The sequence below is a fragment of the Gasterosteus aculeatus genome, chromosome 7, assembly GCF_964276395.1.
Source record: "Gasterosteus aculeatus chromosome 7, fGasAcu3.hap1.1, whole genome shotgun sequence".
Lineage (NCBI taxonomy): Eukaryota > Metazoa > Chordata > Actinopteri > Perciformes > Gasterosteidae > Gasterosteus > Gasterosteus aculeatus.
In genome coordinates this window covers 13,589,977-13,612,194 of record NC_135694.1, presented here as the reverse complement: position 1 = coordinate 13,612,194, position 22,218 = coordinate 13,589,977, and the positions used below count along the sequence as shown (strand labels likewise).

The 22,218-nt window shown below is 42.2% G+C and overlaps 1 protein-coding gene and 1 long non-coding RNA gene across 51 annotated transcripts in view; both read left to right on the top strand.

Moving 5' to 3' along the window:
• ank2b (ankyrin 2b, neuronal) overlaps nt 1–22,218 on the top strand; it is a 150,492-nt gene that overhangs the window by 35,564 nt on the left and 92,710 nt on the right. For 33 of the 50 annotated variants that reach the window (XM_078105825.1, XM_078105822.1, XM_078105835.1 and 30 more), the window contains exons 1-2: nt 11,416–11,766; nt 20,817–20,918. In XM_078105825.1, the coding sequence (XP_077961951.1) occupies nt 11,626–11,766; nt 20,817–20,918 (243 nt within the window). In that variant the 5' untranslated portion in view covers nt 11,416–11,625. Of the gene's footprint in view, nt 1–11,407; nt 11,767–20,816; nt 20,919–22,218 lie in introns of those variants that run through there. The other 17 variants (XM_078105837.1, XM_078105838.1, XM_078105819.1 and 14 more) reach the window with 2 other exon arrangements.
• LOC144410251 (uncharacterized) lies at nt 17,562–19,627 on the top strand. The gene is made up of 5 exons (XR_013468194.1): nt 17,562–18,637; nt 18,773–18,834; nt 18,922–18,999; nt 19,098–19,212; nt 19,307–19,627. It is a non-coding gene; the product is annotated as an uncharacterized LOC144410251 (long non-coding RNA).

Here is a 22,218-nt window from a genome sequence, read left to right as displayed (position 1 = left end):
GCTGGAGTTTATGTGTTAGCTTAACCACTTCAGCATCTTCCTCCTTCTCATTCCTAGAGATGGATTCGACGAGTCGTTTTAGTGAAGTGGTGTTCAGTATGTCATCAGAGTTGGTATTCTGTGAGACTGTGCGTCGGTCCGAAAAAGAGGCTGCATCCGCTCGGCTACCGTCCGCTGCGGCCGCTGCTCCTCTCTGCTCTTCTGTAGTGTGGGAGGAAAGGGCAGGTCGCTGCGGATTGTAGGCAAGGACGTAGTCCTCAAGATGTTTAGGGATGATGTCTCACATGACTCTGTTGCTCTTCATAATGAGGCTGATGGGTAAGTCTTTCCCCAGATGCCATCTTCTGTAGTAGTCAATATATCCGGCTCGAAGGACCATTTGTTGGGGATTCGCCCCCTGAGATGCTGATTTGTTGTAGGACATTGACCACTACAGGGTTCCGGTCAGAGAACACGCAGACATCTGGTTGGTGAATATCCTTCTGTATTTATCTGTTGATGCAGGCTCACAGATCAATTGACAGAAGGAATTACATAGTGGACAGGAAGATGAACGTAAAGATGGAGTTTCTGAAATAAATACAGAAAACAAATTGCAAACTGAATAATGCAGGCTCGCTAGCCAGATTAGCCACTTAGCTCAACATTGAGCGATTATGGAATGGCTACATTACAGAATTAACACTGACAGTGAACACAGTAAACACACCTAAGCTAACAGACTTAACAGTGTGAGCAGATGAGTACAAAATTGAGGTAACATAATTTACATCATCAATGACTCAATCTAACGGATCTACTGTCCGTGTCGCGTAGCGTGTATTATTCGCGGTACCGGAAGCGGATACAACTTGCGCTGTCAAAATAAAATTTCAAAATAAAGGCGTCAACATTCTCTCGTGAAGAATTCACAACACCCCCAGAGAAATTTAATTTACTTATTATTTAGTCACTGTAAAATCTTAAGCTTTGGTAGTATTCCAACAAACTATTCATTTTCTTCCTATGTAAAATACAACATGACTTTTTAACATAGCGTGTATCCGTCATATGATCGAAGCACTTGAATATTTTGAGGATGTTCCCATTTTGTTACTGCTGTTGTCCAAAACAGTATCTTTCCTTTGATTCTATCACCACTCTCTCTAACAAATCTAATGGAAGATTCTTTGACCATTTCTATTACATCTAAACTCACTGTTTATTCAGTACGCCTCATTCACATACTGCTGTGTCCCTCATTGCACCTGCTACAGCACTGCAGTGCAATTTTGCATCTCCTCTGCAGGAGTAATAGCCTACATAGAAAAGCTCCCAGGCTCCCAACTGTGAAATGCGCATTCTCGTTTGATCAATCCTGCTGTTGCACCAAACATGTAGCGTTTTGGTACAAAACTTCAAGAATAAAACACAAATCAATTAAAGCAACGCAGGATCTCAGTTTTAGAAAGTGTATTAGCAGCTGGTCATGAACTTACCATCGATAAAAAAAATTACGTCACCCATGCGCGGTCTACCGCGGGATATGATCGAAACTAATGCTAATGCTAATTAGTGATCCTTGCTCACTAACGGACGCATTTAATTTCATTCCAAAGCAACCCAGGCTGACTCCAGTAAGGTAATGACCAAGCATGTGTGGGATGCTTGTGACAGTTCCCTCCTTCTGACCGATGAGCGGCTCGTTGTTTTCTTCGACTCGTTATGTGCTGTTGGAGCATGTCACCGCTACTATTTACCGGCCGGTCTATGGAGCCATATCCAGGTCAAACAAATGTGAACCTGAAACTTAACGTTTTGTTGTTGAACATTGAAAAAATCTGCAACCAAAAAATACAATAGTGAATATCAAAATATATATATAAGTGAAGATTGAAAAAAAATATTTTATTCAAAAAAAAATAGAGCTGAGTCAAAACTATATTCATGGCAAAAATATTTTTTCGTCCACATTTTATTTTTATTTTTCAATGTTCAACAGCAAAACTTTAACTTTCAGGTTCACATTTGTTTTTCAAATGAACAAAACTTTTGACCTGGATTTGGCTCCATACCAGTCCCCCCTGTCAGCCGGCACAGAGGGGGTAAATCGCCATGACCTGGTTAGTTGAAAAGTAGCTTGCGAGCCGGAAAAGTGTGGGCATCCCTGCATTAGAGTGTGTATTGGGGTAACCTTGGTTCAGGAGTTGGAGCTTGTACTTGTCACGACCGGACAATCGCCCTGAACCCAAATGCACGACTCCTGAGACGAGGTTCAAAATCGTTGTTTATATACAAAAAGACAACAAATGAAAATCACTCTCACAGAGGAAAAAACCCTATACTAAACCTAAGAACAAAAAAGGATCTAAAAATGTTAGGCTGAAAAAGGAATCAACAGAAAGCAAGCTTGAACAAAGTACAAAAAAACGAAGCAAGACTTGGCAAAGGACATGGGTACACGCAGGTTCTCTTTAACATGGGACAAGACAAACTGGCACAGGACAAAGGGAGATGCAGACAATATAAACACACAGGGTGAGGGCAAAGGTGGAAACAATCTGGGGCAGGCCAGACAATTTGACCGGCACACAGGCAGAAGGAGCAAGTTACCTGAAACGAGAGGAAGGTTAATTTTCAAAATAAAACAGAAAACCGTGAGACAACATAGACACGAGACAACCTGATTAGCACCGCTTCTTGGACATGACAGTCCCCCATAAATTGAAGTATCAACCGGTTTGATCCCTGGCTCCTCCAATCCAGTGTTGTGTCCTTGTGTAAGATACTGAACTCCAATTTGCTCCTGAAGACTTAACAACTTGAGTGTGGTAAATGTGAATATCTGCTTTTCAAATGCAAGCAAAAAGCATGCTTTCTTCTCCTTCTATGACGGTACATTTCGATGCAGCTCTGACCCCTGCAGCTTTACAATATTTAGCTGTCCTGCAGGGAAAGCCACTTTCATGGTTGTCTGTTTTTCCATCAATTTCAAGGCACAGCTGGGTGCCGAACTGATGCAATTTAGGGTGGAATGTCAGTGGTAGAGATGTGGATAATGATCCCCCCACCACAAATCCCGACCCACACAAACCCCCACTAATGGAACAGGGATGCTGAGCATGCACTGCTGTTTGATGCTGAACTGGGATGGTAAAATCCTGGATTAGAGTTTTTATGATCTGTTTCCTGTGGCACTATGGGACTGTGCAGCTCAGTGGATTTACCAATTTTGTTGGCAGGGCAACCAAAAGATTGAGAATCCACTACGAACAGGGTCTACCCTACTTTTCTTTTTGAAAATGTGTTAATTTGTATTTATGTTTGTTTTACGCTGCAGATCGATCAATCGGGTGTTCGTGTTATTTATGAGAGGCAGTATTGGCATTTCTTTTACAACAGTCTAGTTTTACACGCTTTCACACACGTTTGCGTGTTTCTTGCATTTGCCGACGGTTCTCATTTCACCTGTTTTTGTGCGTACGCATGGGTCCGAGCTTGCGTGAAGGACTGCACATTTTTCCATCAAGTTTCCTTTTTATGAATACCAATTATTGCGTAGAGAGCGGCGTACGCCTTCTTTTGTGCGTACGCAACGTTTATAAATGAGGCCCCTGATCTGCCTTTTGGGCTTTCTACCGTACATTTTAGGCAATATTCTTGTTTCCCTTAAAGTAAATTTACGGAGCCAGTGGATGTTGGTCTTCCAGGTCTCTACAAAATCTTGACATAAGTTTAAACTTTATATCAGTCTGTGAATTCTGTGATTTCTAGATGTGAAACAAAAGCACATGAACCCAGCATCTCTCAGACCCTATCGCCACAGTGGTGTGGGTCAAAGTTGGATGTGCAGTGCAATATAGCAGCTGATGGTGTGGCTTAGTTATGCAAGGGGAAAGATCACTCAAAGGAGCTTAGCTTGAGATATCTGCCTGAATTTCTTTTCGGAGAATTCCCTCCACACAACAGCCACACAACAGCCTCTGACGTGTGCTTTTTTTCACAGGCCATGCTGCAGTTGTACGGTGTGTAAAAATAATTATTACCACACCAAATCAATTAAAAAGGGCGCACAAGGATTAATTTGCCCTACTGGATCCGGTCCAGGCATTACTACATGTGTAAATATTCTTTTTTTTATTCTTTATTACACTATTTGTCATTTAGGGTATCAGAGTCTCTTAAAGATAAAGTGGAAGGAGAAGTGGGAACATTTAAAGCAAATGCAGTAGAATAGTGTAAAAAAAAGAGTCAGGAAATACTTACATTTTTTAAATTTTGCTATCAATATGTTTTTTAAGTGAACCATATTGCAGTCCATCCATCCATCGTCAAACCAATTATCCTGCACACAGGGTCGCGGGCGTGAGACAGGGTACACCCAGGATTGGTCGCCAGCCAATCGCAGGGCTAACCCAGAGACATACAACCATTCACACTCACATTCACACACCTACAGGCAATTTAGAGTCCCCAATTAACCTGATCCCCCGTGCATGTCTTTGGACTGTGGGAGGAAGCCGGAGAACCTGGAGAGAACCCACGCAGACACAGGGAGAACATGCAGACTCCACACAGAAAGGCCACTGGGGGAGTCAAACCCAGGACTTTCTTGCTGTGAGGCGACAGTGCTAACCACCACACCACCGTGCCGCATATTCCAGTCATATTCTTTATATTAAGAAGAAGTAAATGTGATACTCTTCAGCAGTTTAGTACTATGCATACAATTGACTGGACAGAAGTCAAATATGAGGACTAGAGATGTATTGATTTTAGGCATTACTGCTCCACACTGCCCACAATGCATTATGCAATTGTATTAGAATCTCCCAGCCTGGTAAATGTATTCAAAAATGTGATGAGGTGGGTTTAGTAAGAAAATATGTCCAGTTTTTATATATATATTTTGTAAATGATGAATTTAATATCTTCACTTAATATACATCTTTTTAAATCCTCACTTTAGTTGCACTCCCCATTTTCCCTCTCCTCTACTTTCCTGTAATGCTCAACAGTCAGGTAGCAAATGAAACCACAAATATGTTCCTTTTTCTTAGCTTCTAAAAAGTTTACAAAATGTGTTTCTCAAATTCAGTTTGTGTTATGTACAGCGAGAAATATGGGGTCGACGTGGCGCATGGAGTAAACAGGGTGATATAAATCATCATCATAAATTTGACCATATGGCCTTGGTGTGGCAAATCAAATTGTAATCTTACTATTGAAAATTGTATTCAATTGTGGATTTGGAGAATCGTGAGCAAGGATCACGATTCTCCAAATCCACAATTGAATCAATTACATTCACGTTGATTTTGTTGGTTACAGATAACTGATGTAGGCATATCTAGGCATATCTACCATCTGTTTTAAAACCGCCTGTGTAGTTAAATAATCGCAATTTCTGGACCACGCTACGGTCGGATGCATCTCACACTACTAATCTACACAACACTAGGTGTCTGTATACCTGTAAGCATGTTTGAGTTGAGCAGCTGGTTGGACCTCACTACAACGGCCAACTTGCTCACAACTGGCCGGCGAGTTAGCTTGTTATCATGTTAGCTTGTTGCAAACAGCTGTTCGCCACTAGCCGCTACCCAAACAGCTGTTCGCCTCTCACCAGCTACCGAACAGAGGTTTGCCTTTTGCTTGTTCCCTGTTACCGGCGTCCTGTTACCTCTTGTTACGAAAATTTTTACTTTCATAATTCAAACAGTATTTGGCTCAAAAGGTAAGGAGCTAACACCTACTTTAACACCGTTGAATCAGCTCAAAACATTACACGATAATTTTTTATCAATAGTTGTACCGGATAGGTAGCTAAAAACTGTCCAGGTCAGGTCATGTTAGCAACAGTTACTTCTTTGTTGTGAGATGTACCCAGCATGCAGTTCAGCGAAGTCATTTTTATAACTGTACTGTAATTACATGTACTGTAATTATTAGTGTTACAAATTGTTTATGTGTCACAAGCTGTTGTGGTGTTTTACCCTGATAAAGAGTGTTTGTTGTGGGTTATTCATTGTTGTTATAAAGTTATAACCATGACTCAATCTCAACACACATACGACAATTAGCTCCGGCTGCTTGGCTTTAAATGTACCGTTTGAAACAGAATACTGTGCAGCCCTATCAGCCTATCAGTTCAAGGGTTGCCAGCTTACAACAACACCCCCGAACTGTTACATTATTGGACAATAAAGTACTGCCTCAAGTATCTTATTGTCTTTTATTATTCAGTTACCAGTGAAATAATACAAATTAAATAAATAGCTACCTTTCAGCACAAAATAGTTGTAGCCACCAAATGTTGTGTATCTCATTTCAGTAGTGCAGAGGTGTCTGTACTGTACTTAGAAATTTTGGGTATCTATACTTTACTGGAGTATTTATTTTTTAATACGCGACTTGCAAGTAGCGTATTAAATAAAGTGATGTGTGTCTTAATGCGGCTTGAGAAATGAACGCACAGGGATTCCGTGTTTGCTCAAGAAGCCTGGAAATACTGGTTATTTGGCCAATGTTTTGATAACCGTCCGCTGCCAGTTCAGTGTTTCCCATCATTATAAACGGGTGCGCCCCCCCACCCCGTAAAAAGTCAGACCCCCCCCCCCATGACGTAGTAAACCTGGGGGAGACACTGCAGTCTACCTAATCAATGCGAAAAACGTGTGTGACTCGTGTCACTGGAAAATGGGTTGTGGTTTGTGTGTTTAAGTTAGATACATCTGTTGTTTTGGTTTTGTGTCTCTGAATATCGCCATGTTTCCACCATCCCAACGGCAGGTCACGTGATCTGCAGGCACCTTCTGATCACATTGTAACGGACTAACGTGTAAGAGTTTGTCCTTAATGGAATTTCTTACATTGCTTTTACTTTTATACTTTAAGTAGTGTTGAAACCAGTACTTTCATACTTTTACTTAAGTAAAAAGCTTGAGTCGATACTTCAACATCTACGGGAGTCTTTTTAAACCCTAGTATCTGTACTTCTACTTAAGTAACGAATGTGAATACTTTTGACACCTCTGCAGTAGTGCAGAGATAAAATAATCCCCGTACGTGCATGTAGACAGCATCGGGTCCCGCACCATCTCATTTATTCACATTGCTCATGACGTCCACCTTAATTGTCCGGTTGCGAAAGCTTGCATTGCCCGAAACCGATCATTTGTGTGTTTTCCAGATTTGATTTCAGATTTTTAAAAGCTGTAAAAATGTCAAATAACTTTGACTGTGCAGTGATATGGAGCGCTCGGGTCAATGTGAACGGCAACTGTATATTATGACTCACTCTCAACCAATCAGAACGCTGTATTTTGTCTACCCGTATTATAATAATTATTTGAACATCTGGCGCAATGTACCATGTAGACCCAAGATAGCGTAAGTAGTTAACTAGGTAACTATACCGGACTATGGGGTTTTGAACATAAAAGTGGGAAAGTATTTTTCTACGTTGTGAATACTTATTAGGAATTTTACTCTAAACGCTCAATCCAACACAAGCACTATGAAGATTAGTATAAGACTAGAGGTAGGAAGTTATGTCATCTGGACCTATATCAGTTAAAAAATGCCTCAGTACTCCCAGCATTCTGACTGCTGCTGGTTAGAATTCAGTTTTGGAGTCACAATCCCACATCCGTTTCCTTGTCATGGGACGTTTGTTAACAAGTCAGTCCGTTATCAGGTACCAGGTGGTGGTGGCTCGTAAAGAGGCTTTTTTCAAGCTTTGTACCATTATCCTCTGTGTTCAATTCAATCCTCAATTCAACATGTCAGTCCCATCTCTTGGAAAATAGAAACATCCAACATGTCATTATCCTGTCACTGTCCTGTTTAGAACAAACCGGATTTCTCACTCTCAATACTGTTTGACACAGAAAAGACATTTGTGCAAGTTCATTATGTTTTAGCAAAAGAACAATCTGAAGAAATCGTTTCAGAATCTGTGTTTCCATAGCAACCTTGCCTCCAATTTCGTTAATTCATCTTTTCATTTATTTTTTCATAACACAGCTTGTTAACAGTTCTTTCTGTGTAGGCTGCTGAGTGTACTGTGTAATACTCATTAATACATCGCTGTGGCAGTAAATTTATACAGTATGGTTTATTTTTAATCATATTTAATCACAGATGATTGTTTGCCTGGCTAACTGAATGCACGTCAATACAATTCTGTAACATGGTATCCTTTCTTTCTATCCCCTATTCCTAGTCTGTGCACTACCGAAGCCTGCAAAGGTAAATCTGTAGGTCCACATTCACATTAGGAAACTTAGATATTAAAGGATATAGATAAAGCATATTTAACAGAACACAATTGTGTTAAAATCAATTAGCTGCTTCAGTAAAACCACATGAATTTTTATTCTAAAACCTCGCTCTTTCCTTTCCCCTGCCTGTAAAGACACATGTGATCACATTTCCCCCCACAGAGCGAACATGCAGCAATACAAGGGGCTTTACCCAGCGCTCCTCCTCCTCGCTGCTGCAGCCAGTGAGCCATATGGTCCCTCATAGATTAAAAGTGTCTGTTGCCTACAACTGCTCCGCCCAGTGGATTACCGACCCACAGAGGGAATGCTGAAGGGGGTTGGATGGGAAGGGAGAGGAAGGGGGATTTCTGTGGCATGTGGTATTGTTTTAAATTGTGCCGATTTCAAGATATTGTGTTGCTTACTCTTCCAAGGCCAGGTTTGACCTTTGTCTCCTTTAACCATACACACACAAATATCCATTGCCTCATTTGTTGGCTACACTAATTAGATGAGTGTTTTGCAGAGATGGAAGGGGACATTTAGTAAATTATGTCAGGGAGAAGGTTACTGAAACTGAAAAGGCAATGTTAAGTGACATAAAAGTGGAAGGCCATTTCTAATCGCATTTCATGAAGCAAAGCTGAATCAAATAAGTATGAAGTATGTGTTTCTTTGGGAGAATTTGTAAAATTGTGACTCTACTTGCATCTAGCATGTTTGCTCCCTGCGAATTGACAAAAATACATCAAGATTACGAGATCTCCAAGATCTGCGTTCCATTTATCTGCCTGCATGTGTGTTCTTGATCTCAATTCTGGGTACTGCCTATGATCAAAATCTTTCATCTCCATTTAGCGGTGCATTGTCCCTTGGATTTGGCACCTATAAAGTGGATTACATAAGAGGAGCACACTCGACAAAGACTGGTAGTTTGCCTACTCCTTACAAAATAAAATAATAATAACAATAATAATAATAATAAAATATGATACATACTAGTTGAATATTAATACAAAAAATGTGGGGAATTAATCATATTTTAAAACTCATATACAAGGAAGACTTCTTAGGAAGTATTAAGATTTGAATGTATAAATTAAATAAGGATAAAATAAAAAGTCACAGTTGCAACTAAAAGTCCAATCAGAGGGGAAAGGTTTGAATGCCATTCCACCAATAATACCGGATCTGGTTCTTTATAAGGCAAGGATGTTGCAATACTCCATATGAATACATTCTTTAATTAGTTTTTTATTATTATGAGGTATATTTCAATGGTTTTCCTCACCACAGGCTTGCAGAGCTTTAGTTTCTGCCTGTATGCAGGAATCAGATGGACCATGACGTGGTCAGAGTGTCCCAGTGCAGCACGAGGGATGGCGTGATAAGCCCTGCTTACTGTCGTGTAACAGTGTTCTCCTCTCTGGTGGGGCATTTAATAAACGGTCTGTACTTAGGAAGTTCATGGGTGAAATTTCCTTTGTTGAAGTCCCCGAGGACAATAACTAAGGAGTCCAGGTTGGTCCGCTCCACACGGCGTATCTGGTCGGCGAGTGTCCGCTGTGCCTCATGCACGTTGCCCGGCGGCGGCATGTAAACACCGACCAGGATGAATGAAGCAAACTCACGGGGGTGTCGAAACTCTGCGTCTGATGGTGGCCCCAACGGTCACCCCACCGTGGTGGCCGTTGTCACAGCAGGCACCTGCTGAAGCTCTTAAATAATATAACATTAATGCTGTAAAATGACTAATTTCCATGAATCAATACAGCTCTGGGCCACAGTCTGACACATCTGCTCTAATAAATCGCCAAGCCTGCTCTCATTAACTGGTTTGGGACATGAGGTGAAGATAACATCATGCTGAAGAAAAAAAGTGTTGTACACCAGTCAACGGTGGGGGAAACGCCCCCAACGTACAAAAAAATTAAGACAGGACATTACATAAAATAAATTTGAATTCAATAAGACATAAAAACACAGGCAATAATGGCTTAAAAAGTGAGAAGGGTGCTTTGTTTAAAGTGATGTGTTTTTGTCAGTGTTTGTCCCCCCGCAGTACTGTCCGGTGTGAGCTGGGTGGGGTGTTGAGTGAGGGTGTGATGGAGGAAACCACTCAGGGGAAAAAGCTGTTCCATAGTTTGAGTTTTAATAGTCCTGAATAATTTTCCTAATGGCAGTGGAATGAACAAAGGGTGACCCTGGTGTTTGATGTTGCTGGCTTTCTTCTGTATGCGCCCACATACACAGTGTCCAGGTCTCCCACAATCCTGTGTGCTGTTCTAACCACCCGGGCCGTTAGAACAGCACATGCAGGTGACTGCAGTTTTTATGATTCAGTCTATTGCCATCTGTTCCCTCAAAAACCCATAATGCCAGATTCTGACAAGTATTCAATATTTCCTTCAGTTATTTGCTTGCTAAAAAGCAAATAGATTCCTACATTATCTCCTCTTGGAGATAAAAGTGCACTTAAGCAGATATTAAGTAAGCATGCAGTTCAAAGCACAGCTTGGTTTTCATAGTGGCTGAAGGCTTTTAGGAAAAGGTCGTGTCCAGGCAGGTTACACTGGCTGTATATGTAAACTTAAATGAGCCTTACACATACATGGCAATCAGCAGCAGTAACAACAATTGCAGTACTAGTTAGTGTGTGCATATGTAGTGCGGTTAGACTGATTGTCTTTACTAATACTATTTTGAACTCAATCATTAATACTTACTACCCACTTTACATTTGCCTAAATGACAAGGCAGGAAGCCTTGTTATCATTGCTCAAATTTTTGACAGGTTGCAAACCCTTTAGTTGGTTTGTTAGGTTAAATTTGAAATATCGGGATATGATATTTATGCGATTTAATACGCTTGCGATTTAATACACTTAGCATAAATGCACTGGGTTTGCCAGACAAATTGTTTTATTTTCTCTTTTGAAATTTAGTGTGCTTGATTTGACAAAGACTGCATATGGTGAGAAAATATTTTCACATATTGGCGACATCTCAGTCCATACTCAATGGGTCTTCCAGCATTGGCATGCCAACTGCCTTTCTCTCTGCTCTTTCTCTCGACATACATAGCTCGGCTGGTGGGTGTAAAAATAGCCAAGGTTAGGGGGGTGTTCGTCAAAGTTCAGAGAATTGGAATTAGCCATGAGGAAGGGCTAGCACTCTGCTCAAGGTGGCGGTTCAACAAGGACTAAAACGCTGCTCAGGCCGAAGGCAAGTGAGATTTAGCCATAACTGTTGGGGGGTCACCCCCACCGTGTGTACGTTTTTAGGGGGAAGGGAGCACAACTTGGATAATCTGAGTGATCAAATACACTCAGTGGGATTCCTTTATCTTTGGCTGGGATAGAACTGTAAACCTTGCAGCATGGACAAGTCGGCCATGTGTAAGGTGTGTGGTTCTGACAAAGGCCTGAGGACAGCTGGGAGCCAATGTCACCTGGACCAGAATGCTTTGCCAGACTACTACTGTGTGGAGCACTTTCCTGAGCAGCCACCATTAATGCTGGTAAGAGCCCACACCGGCAGGTGCAACTTTTGGAGATTTTATTTTTAGACAAGAAGGTTTTGATCTAACTTTTTAAAGCACTTAGAAATAAGCCCTCACTTTCAAAGCTAAAAGGTATTTCTATTTTTAGGCATAATCTTGATGACAGGACTTTTTTTGTGGCAGTCACTAACGAGAAGCGCAATTTGCATGCAGCGGATGCATTTTTCAGTTTTACTTGAAGTAACAGTATAGAGTATAAAATATAAACTAATTTTGGGCTCATTGTTCTGACTTCAGAATGAATTTTTATTAGCGTCTTGCCAAAGTATTAGCATGAGGAGATACATGATTTTGGTGTTCAGGGATGAAAATATGAGGTGCTTGTGTGTGCATGAGGTGGGGTGTTGTTTGTCTCCTCACTCTTTAAAGGCCAATGGGACATTACTGCTCCTAAACTTACCATGGACAGCAGCGTGTGGAGTCTCGTGGCTAATTTGAAAAGCAATGTAATGAATTTAGCACAATGCTACTGCTGGGAATACAAGACAAAAAGTATTAACTTGGTCTGTATCACTTAAGTCTGTAAGAATATGTCTGGGAGATGATAACATTTCTTGTGTTTCTAAAAGAGGTTTCTTGAATTAAATAATTTTTGTTTTGGGAGTTTTCAGTTACTATAAGAAGGTGGAACTTTATTTTTTATATCCCTCGGTTGCAAAACTAGATCACAAACAATTTGCCTTTAATGAAACAACGTTGTGGCTGACTGCTTAACTTTGCTCTGACTCATTGTGAGATACCACAAAATTCTGACTAATAGGAACATCAGTAACAAACAACCACAAATCAGTCTCTGACAGCAGATTAAATGTTATGAACACTCAAGCCTAGTTATAGTAAAATTGTAGCTCATGTAATTGCTACGGAAAAGACAGTCCTTGAATTCTGCTTTATCTGGGAGCTAAAGGGCACAACTTTGTTAAAGATAACAATAATGGACAATGGATAAAGATGACAAGAATCTTTATTGTGCTGCTGGACAGCAGAGCAATTCCATCTAGAGACTATATCACCAGAGAGCTGACTTGGGCGCTCTGGGCCTATCCAGATGACCTCAGTTTTCTCTAAATTCAACATTAGAGTTGCTGATCATCCAAGTTTTGATGTCCCCAAGTACAAGTCTAACAAGCTGGCCGGTCTCGTCTGGCTTTATCAGTAGAAACAATTGAGTATTGTCTGCATAACAATAGTGGTGTTTTTTATAACATTGCCTAAAGGATCAAATAGGTCCAAGCACCGAACCTTTTGGGACTCCATGACCAACATTCTTAGTCATCAAGGATCCACCGTTCAGACACAAAGCACCTGCCACTATTCTTGGGAAGAGCAGACCTAAGCGGAACTGAAAATGGGTAAATGTAATAAATAAATAAAAACATTTATGAGGTGCTTGTGTGTGCATGAGGTGGGGTGTTGTTTGTCTCCTCACTCTTTAAAGGCCAATGGGACATTACTGCTCCTAAACTTACCATGGACAGCAGCGTGTGGAGTCTCGTGGCTAATTTGAAAAGCAATGTAATGAATGTAATGAACAAATACCCATGTGAGTGTGAGTTGTGTTTGACTGGTTTCTAATGTATACATTGCATGTACAAGTTTATCATAGTCATAATATAGTTAACTCACCCCCTTGTGGCGTGTGTGAAGGACCAGGTCACCAACGCAGTGCTGGTGATCCCTTCCATTGCAACGTCAGGTCACCACGCATGCGCAGTCGCTTCTGATAGACAAGAGGCTCGTTGTCTTTTTTTTTATATCATTACATTACAGGTCATTTAGCAGACACTTTTATCCAAAGCGACTTACATTACACTTTAAACCCATGGCTTTTTCACATTTTTGCCCAGGGAGCAATTAGGGCTTAGGTGTCTTGCTCTGGGACACTTCGACATGGAACATGGGGCAGCCTGGAATTAAACCAACAACCTTGTGCTTCCCAGCACACCTTCTCTAACCCCTGCGCCACGACAACCCGATATCAATTTGTTTTGCGCTCCCGGTATGCAGTGCTGTTGTTCCGTTTGGTTACCGCTACTGCTCGAATTGCCCGAGCGGGAGTTGGATTGAAAAGTTGAGTGAAAAGTAGTCTGCGAGCCGAAAAAGTGTGTCACCTGCCAACCATGCTCCTGTCCATGCTGCTTGTCATGGCCTGATACATTGTTAGCTGACAAAGCCTTGTCTTTGTTTTGTCTCTAGAAGTTCTGCTCCTTAATGTGTTATTTAATGATTTGTTATTTTATTTAGGGCTCGTTGTGGCGCAGGGGTAGAGAGGGTGCACTGGGAACCACAAGGTGGCTCGATCCCTGGCTGCCCCATGTCAAAGTGTCCCTGAGCAAGATACCTAAGCCCTAATTGCTTCATGGGCAAAATGTGAAAAAGCCATGGGTTAAAAATGTAATGTAAGTTGCTTTGGATAAAAGTGTCAGCTAAATGACCTGTAATGTAATGACGGACAAAGGAGGTAAACTCTCATAAATCATAACTTCTTCTTTCTCTGTTGTAATGTCCTCATTGACTCGCGTTATTATGATGGGTGTTCATTGTGTGTTGCATGGTGGCAGTTAGCTGTTCCAAGAGAGTGTATGAGGTCTATGACAGAAACAAAACTCACAAAACAGTTTTAAGCCGCAGTGTGGCCGGCCGAATATCTTTGTCTGCAGTATGTTTGGTTTCTGGACTGTTCCGGAGTTTTTGTCATTTTTGTCACCCCTGTGAAAACGCTACACCAGCGATTCCCAAAGTGTGGGCCGCGAAGGTACTGCAGGTGGGCCGTGAAAGGTCATTTACAATAAATAAATAAAGGTTTTAATTTTCAATTTTGAAAAGTTTGAAATTAATATAAAAATATTTATGATGCGGCACATTAGTTATGTGAAACATTAATTGATGAAGCACAAACAATTTAAACTATCAGATTAATAAAACAATAAGGCTCTCGCTCGAAACGGCTGCTCTTGTCCGCCTGTCGTTGTTCAACAAGTGGGGCGCCCTCTAGTATTAAAGTAAATATACCGCATTTTCCGCACTCCAAGGCGCACTTAAAATGCTTTAATTTTCTGAAAAAACGACAGTGCCTTATAATCCGGAGTGCCTTATATATGGATCAATCGGTTGATCCATACTGGTTGAACACTGCGCTCAAGGAGCTCTGCCAAACATGCCAAAGCTCAGTCTACGACGGCGAGATGTTGAGCGGGCGCTCAAGCGCGTGAGATATGGAGCTTGTTTCAGGGCGCGTCGGAGAAACAAAGCTGTCGTTCTCGCCGAGCACTTCATGAGATTAAAGAGCGAGAGACGGCGCCCTTTTCTTTACAGTAGCTGAACCATCTTACCGGGGAACATAAGTTATTCTAAAAGGAGCCCTTGGCAGGCGGCGCGGCTGGAGAGCAGCCGAAGATTTAAGGCGTGGATAGCGAGGGGGGCGGCGGGAGCGGACGCACCTCGCAGCATCGATCGGACCCTGAAAGCACCTCCAAAGACGGGGTTTGTAACCAATCAGGTGTAGAGACCATGGTGACTGGCTCCACCCCCCTTACTGTCAAAAAGAAAAACAGCGAGCGCGTAGAAAACTCCTTCGAGCGCGAGCAGAGATTCTCCTCGCGAGCAACAAAGTTCACGTTTCGCAACCGAGAAAATACCTATCATTATGTTTTAATCAGAGTTGTGATTAAAGGTTTGGGTGGGCCGCAAAAGATTTTCAGATTTCAAATTGGGCCGCGGCATTCTTGAGTTTGGGAACCGCTGCGCTACACCATATGGCTGCTTAATTACATTAGATTAGATTCAACTTTATTGTCATTGCACAGGGTACAAGTACTGAGGCAACAAAATGCAGTTTAACATCCAACCAGAAGTGCAAAGTAGCAAAAAAGTGCAGAGTATGTGCATATGTAAAGTGTAATAAGTGAATAAATAGATATGTACAGTAAGAAATAGTTGTGCAATATGAACAGTAAGAAATGGATATACAATAACAGCGCAAATGTTCAGTGGCTAGAGGAGGATGTGTGGCAGTCAAGCCAGGGTGGAGGGGGGGGGGGGGGGGGGAGTACAGTAACTGAGGGAGGTGTGTGTGTGTGTGTGTGGGGGGCAGAGTTCAGAGTTCAGGGGGGGCAGAGTTCAATAGAGTGACAGCCGCAGGGATGAAGCTGTTCCTGAACCTGCTAGTCCGAAAACACACAGGAACCAGGGGAAAAACAGCAGGCCGGAACTACGAACATCCACGACGATAGACAATGACGCGACAAGTGACACAAGAGACACACGGCTTAAATACACAAGGGAGGTGCAGGTGATTGGACACAGGTGGAAACTATTAGACGATCACAGGGGATGACAGGACAAGGCAGGAAGTGAAGTTACCCGGGGACATGAGTGGCAGAAAACTACAAAATAAGACAGGAAGTGAACCACACTGTGACACTTGAAGCTGGCGACACACTCAACCTCCGTCCCGTTGATATGGATGGGGATGTGTGTGCCAATTACAGTTCATAGTAGGGATTTGTAGAACTTTTTAGTTTATTTCATTTCTTTTTTTAGTATTTAGAAGCTAAAGGGACAGATGTTTTTAGGAGGAATATGGAGGACACCAAACTAGAACAAACAGCAGTGAAGGACTTGAACATGACTCAAAATGTATGCTAACGTTGTGTCTTCTGGATGTGTTAAAAAGTGTGTTACAAGTGTTTTAAATTACCTGTTTCCAGCCAATTTCAGCTTGGAAGGCATGAATCCAATGTTAACATTGGTATGCATTCTAAAATGGTCAGCAGCCCTTCAAAGACATTTTTAATCAGTGAGAGTATCTTGCTTTTCATTGATAAGAAAATATATGATTCACAATATTCATGAGGGCAATTGTAAACCAAAATCGTGTAATTTCGGAATGTTCTTGAGCAAGACACTTAAACATGGCATGGCTTCCGTAGCTGTGATTACGGTGTATAAATACATTAATACTGATGTGCAGGTGTATGGGAGCTGACATGATAAATTGTAGTGTTTTAAATGCTTTAAATGGTTGGATGACTAGAAAAAAGATGTACAAGTAGTCCATTTACTGCATACTACTTTAGTACAGGGATGATAGCAAACAAGTGGGAAATGTCTTTTGTAGCGGTTTTATGTCAAACATGGCAGTGAGGACATCAACTATCAATGTCAGCAACATTGTTGCTAGTTGGAGAAACTTTTAAGTGTAAATGAACATTCTGTAGGATAGATAATGTTCAGCAGCAAAACTGACACGAGGCGTTCAGTTCTACTTGCATGTTGTTTCTTCCCAAAACAGCATTTACATAAAACAAGCTGACGTCACTGTTTCCAAACCACTGCATGAAAAGTGGGATTTTCGGCAGTATGCGGCACTGTAAATTGTCGTGGAATTTCAGGTTTGCGGCAATTTGCGGCAATTTGCGGGCAACGCCGAAAACTGCCGTAAATTGTCAGAAATTGACGTGGGCCTCCCTTGGCAGTTGTCCCCCCATGACCCCCCTCCTCCTATTTCTAGGGGAGGCTTTGACATGTAAATGAAAATGCTGTGAGCTATACAAATGCAAATCAGGGTCGCAGAGGGAGTTTTAGCCCAGGTGACATTTTTTTAAAAGGTAAGAAAATCTCTGGTACAAATAGATCAGGCTCAGTAGCCTAATTATAGACTCTTACATTTTGGCTTGAATTGATTTATTTAATTCAAATATGCTAGATTACTGTGTACGCCATTAGCAGTGGCAAATGTTATGTAAAAAAGATACACAAAATAACTTCTTTAAAAAAATAGTTTTAATCAAGGTAAAATGAGCATTCCATGCAAACAACATTTGAATCAGCATGAGGGGTCTGCAGAGATCACAGTCTCCTAGAGCTCAACTACAGTGCATAGTGGCAGGACTACAGTGACCTTTTCTTTGGTCTTACTTAAATGCACAGAGGATGTATTAACCACACACCTTATTATTAAATGCCGTACCCTTTGACACAACATTAACAACTATAAACTGCTTTATAATGGCTGGTCGCAGTTCTGCTAGAGGGTCAAGGACGGGTTCCTCAAAACTGTTAGTGTTTCCACACCACTTAGCATGAACATATGCTGACCTTTATGCTCTGCATCTATCGATTGAGTAAGTTACATTCATATATGTTATCCATTTACATGTCATGGCAAAACATTCAACCTCAGTGACACAAGGGTACATCTGATGATACATTGTCAACATTGCATGTCTGTCAGACTCAAGAGTGTCTGGTGGAATGGAGAAAGAGGCACCACTGTACAGTTTTCTTGGGAAAGTCGTTCCGCTGACACCAAAACACTGCTTTACATGAAGCATATCAGCTGTTTCAAAGTCCCAACCATTTGTCTTCCTAAAATACTGGTCCTTCCGTATAACAATAACCTCGTATGTGATTGGAGGACCCTTAGACTCCTCGTCCAATCACGTGTGAGGTCATAGGCATGACTGATACAGCAGTACTTGCAAGACGAGCATGCAAACAGACACGTGTGTTACTATATTCAGAAGAACTGTATCTCCAGTTCCTTTGTTTGGTTTTTGCTGCTTCGTGAATAATGGCTGGACGACGTCTCGCGTTCAACCCGCCTTCAACTCCTCTCCGCGGTCAGCAACTTTCGGCCAGTCCGCAGACAGACAGAAGAAGCTGCTGAAAGCTCTCAGTGGATCGTCTCGTCAACTCCAACAACAAACTGCCGATATCAACGAGCGGTTCGCTCCACTTTAGCGTTCGGGACTCTGCGGGTTTCTGTCCATGGAGGAGAGGAACCGACTCAAAGAAGAGGAGACGGGCGCACAATCCCAAGATAGCGGTAAGAATACGTTCGATGACTGCAAGCTAAGCTAAAAGTAGCGTAGCCTCAAGCTAAGCTAAGAGTAGCCTAGTAGCTTTACAAGTGAGCAGAAACAGCTTTATTAAAGTGTTTTCTTTGCCGTGTCGTTTACAGGAAGCGGTGCGCCATCTTCACAACTCTGAGACGAATTACAGGCGCTACGAACCGGAGCAAGGGTAAGATTTAAAGATGCTTTCATTCTGCGGTATAAGGGAATATATACGTATAGATACCGATCATAACTGTACATGTTGTTTTCACAGACTAATCTCGCCTCATAATGAGGCGGTGACCTCGTATTTGCTCCGGGAAAAGTCCAGATTTAGACGACGTCACTGTGTGTAAGTGACACTGTTTCTCCTTCCTTGTTAAATGTTACTGTGACTTGCGTTTGATTTTTTTTTTGTATTCATACCACAGTCATTTAATTGTTTTCCAGCCGCCTGTGAGACGTATTTTGAGACGGGACGCAGGAGCTTCAGGTTCAGGCGGAACACTCATTGCGGGCGGAAGCTGCGAAGGATTCAGCGCGGAGTCGAGCGAGAAGAAAGCGGGTCAGAGTTTATTTGCTGACTTGTTTCAGGTGCATTGATCGATGTGTTGTGTCCGTACGCATCGCACAGTACTGATTCATTGTTGTTTTTATAGCTGCTGGAATCGAGACAAAGTGTGCTGGCTGATGACGAGGTGGAACTCCGCCACCGTGGAGCTCACGTCGGACGGAGGGGACGGCGTTGTTGGCGGGGTCTCGGGGTGGATTGTACGGTCGCCACACACACACGAGCCGCCTGCACAACAGACCTGCCTCGGAAAACACGGCGCCAGTGACGGTCTACAACCCCGAGGAGGCAAACGGACAGTTTATTGAGCTGTAGTTTTTAAACCGCCGTTACCCAAGTGTGGGCAGATCCTCACTTTGTATGTAGTTGTTGTTTGTGTGTTGTTAATAAAGCTTTTTCTTTGCATAAACATGTGGCAAATGTTCATTTTCTCTCTAAATTCATTGATGTCCTGGTTGGTATCCTAATAATAGTGTAGTAGCCTACATAGGATAACCATGAAATGAATATACATCATAATATGAATATATTTATAAAATGAGGCGGGTGACCAATAGCGACAGATCTGCCAACCAATCACGAGTGATTGAAAGTTGTGGTTTCATCCAATCATGAACAAGGAAACTCAAGCCTGGTCTGCCCACGTGTGGTTTTGCTGCCAATCACGAGTGATTTCATTTGTTCGTAAGTTGTGGTTTCCTCCAATAAGGAGTAAGGATATTCAAGCCCGCTCGGCTCGGCCACCCGCGGCTTCGCTGCATTCATATGCTAATTCGGGCCATTCGCATCTCCGCCAGCTCTCCGCCTACGTCATGGTTCGTTTCCAACAATTTATGGCACAGACAAACGCGACGTGCGTGGGTTGCAAATTGTCGGAAATTTGGGAGATTTCCGGGCGTTTACGGGGACGAAAATCTCACTTTTCATGCAGTGATAGAGTGTCCTCCCAGTGGAGAAATCGGGATTAAAGTAAAAAATTAGTAAAAAATGTGACGCTTATTTGGTACAGGGATTTTTAGCATGCCCCTCCAGTGGAGAAAAAGTGATAGAGAACTCTGAAACAATTATAAAGCATTTCTTTAGTAATAGCTGCAATGTTGCAGAAAGATAAAGCACTCAAAAGTTTTCCTCCAAAGCTTCCTGGGTTCATCCCACAACAACCCGATGATCATCAAATGTCTAAAAAAACAAAAAACACAGTCAGTGACAGGTGGATGTGTGGCGAGACACCGCTTCTCCTGGGTCCAGTTAAAACGCCTCACCACAGTCGGTTAATGGCTCTGCCATACCGTATTCCTGTGTCCCAAACCGTAAGCCACAGAACAGTTCATGTAGTCCCCTTGCCGAGCAATCACAGGACATCCTGGCACTGGAAATTTAAAGTCTGACAACCGCTTGCGTGACTTCCTCCCTTCCCATTTTTGTGAAGCTAGATTGTGAGTTGGGTTTTTGAATCTATTATTTGATAAATAATGTGCCGTTGAGACAGCGGATCATCTCGTAACTATTCGTCATCAGCAGCAAAAGAGAATGTGTCTATGTGCCTTGGAAACTGTAGATCGTTTAATGAAATTGTATTTCTCCTGTGTCTCTTCCAGTCTGACAGTAACACCAGTTTCCTGCGAGCGGCAAGAGCAGGAAACATCGACAAGGTTTTGGAATATCTGAAAGGGGGGGTGGACATCGGCACCAGCAATCAGGTAGAAAGCAGATCACATAACTTAGTATTGCAGGACAAACCTTGTTATGAATTAGTATTAATTATGACTGTCCAAGGGCAGGAAAAACAGCTTAAGCTACCGACTTAAATAACTCAAATTGAAATGTTTTTACACAATTTCGTTGAGGCTGCATAAGTTGCTAAGGCCAAAATGAAACAATTCAGCAGACACTGAGCAACATTATAACTTATTTGAAGTTGTGTTTATCTTATGACTGTCCACTAGCTTTTTAGCTCAGGTTTGGTCTCCCCAGAAAAATGTGTTTCTTATTTCTTTAGCTGGCTAAATATGCTCTTTTGTTCACCATAACTTTAACACTGCTTATTTGATACCTTGTTTATCATAGAAATTCTTAGAGCTGGCGTTTCCGTTCAGTAGCAGGGAGGTTCGTGGCTGGGAAGGCACTGACTTTCAAAGTCAGATTCACAAATATATAAATTCAACAAAGTAGCATACATTCACCATTCAACTGGCTGCATGCACAGTGACTATTGGGTATGTTTCATATCCGGTATCGTATATTCTTTTATAATATGGATGAAATCAAGTGCTCTGATTGGTTGAGTGAATCACAGGGTGTACTGACTTGAGCCATAATGCAACGTATATATCCGTTTACATTGATCTGAGCGTTATCAGTGCGGTGATCAAAATAACGCGCAACTGTTGGTTGTCATTTGCTCTTTGGCGATCAGCTAAAAAAGCACGGAAACACCACAAATGAGCACTTTCAGGCAATGCGCGCTCTCGCAACCGATTTAGGGCAGCTTTTTGTCATGGCTTGGGTTCATGTCTCGTCTTATTTTGTAGTTTCATGCCTCTTGTGTCCCTGGGTTAGATTCACTTCCTGCCTTGTCCTCTCATCCCCTGTGATTGTCTGCTTTGTCCATGATTGTTTCCACCTGTGTCCAATAACCTGCACCTTCCCAGTGTATTTAAGTCATGTGTGTCTCTTGTCCCTTGTCGCGTCATTGAATGTGGTTTGCGCTTGTGAATGTCGTCAATGCCTGAAGGTCTTTGTGGATGTTCCTCTCGTCTGTTGTCATCTTGCCTGTGAGTTTCCAGTTAGTACCTTTTTTGTGTCCACGTTTTCTGGGGACCAAACCCGTCTGACCACGCCATTCAGCGGGCTACCCGTCTCGGGTCCCGATCTGAAGGCGCCGGATCACACTGGGAGCGGGTGATGGAGCTGGCTGCCCACCTCCAGGCTCCCTCCACGCTGGGCCTCAGTGCACGTCCTTCCCCGCTGGGCCGCAGAGACCTCCTGATCCCGCTGGGC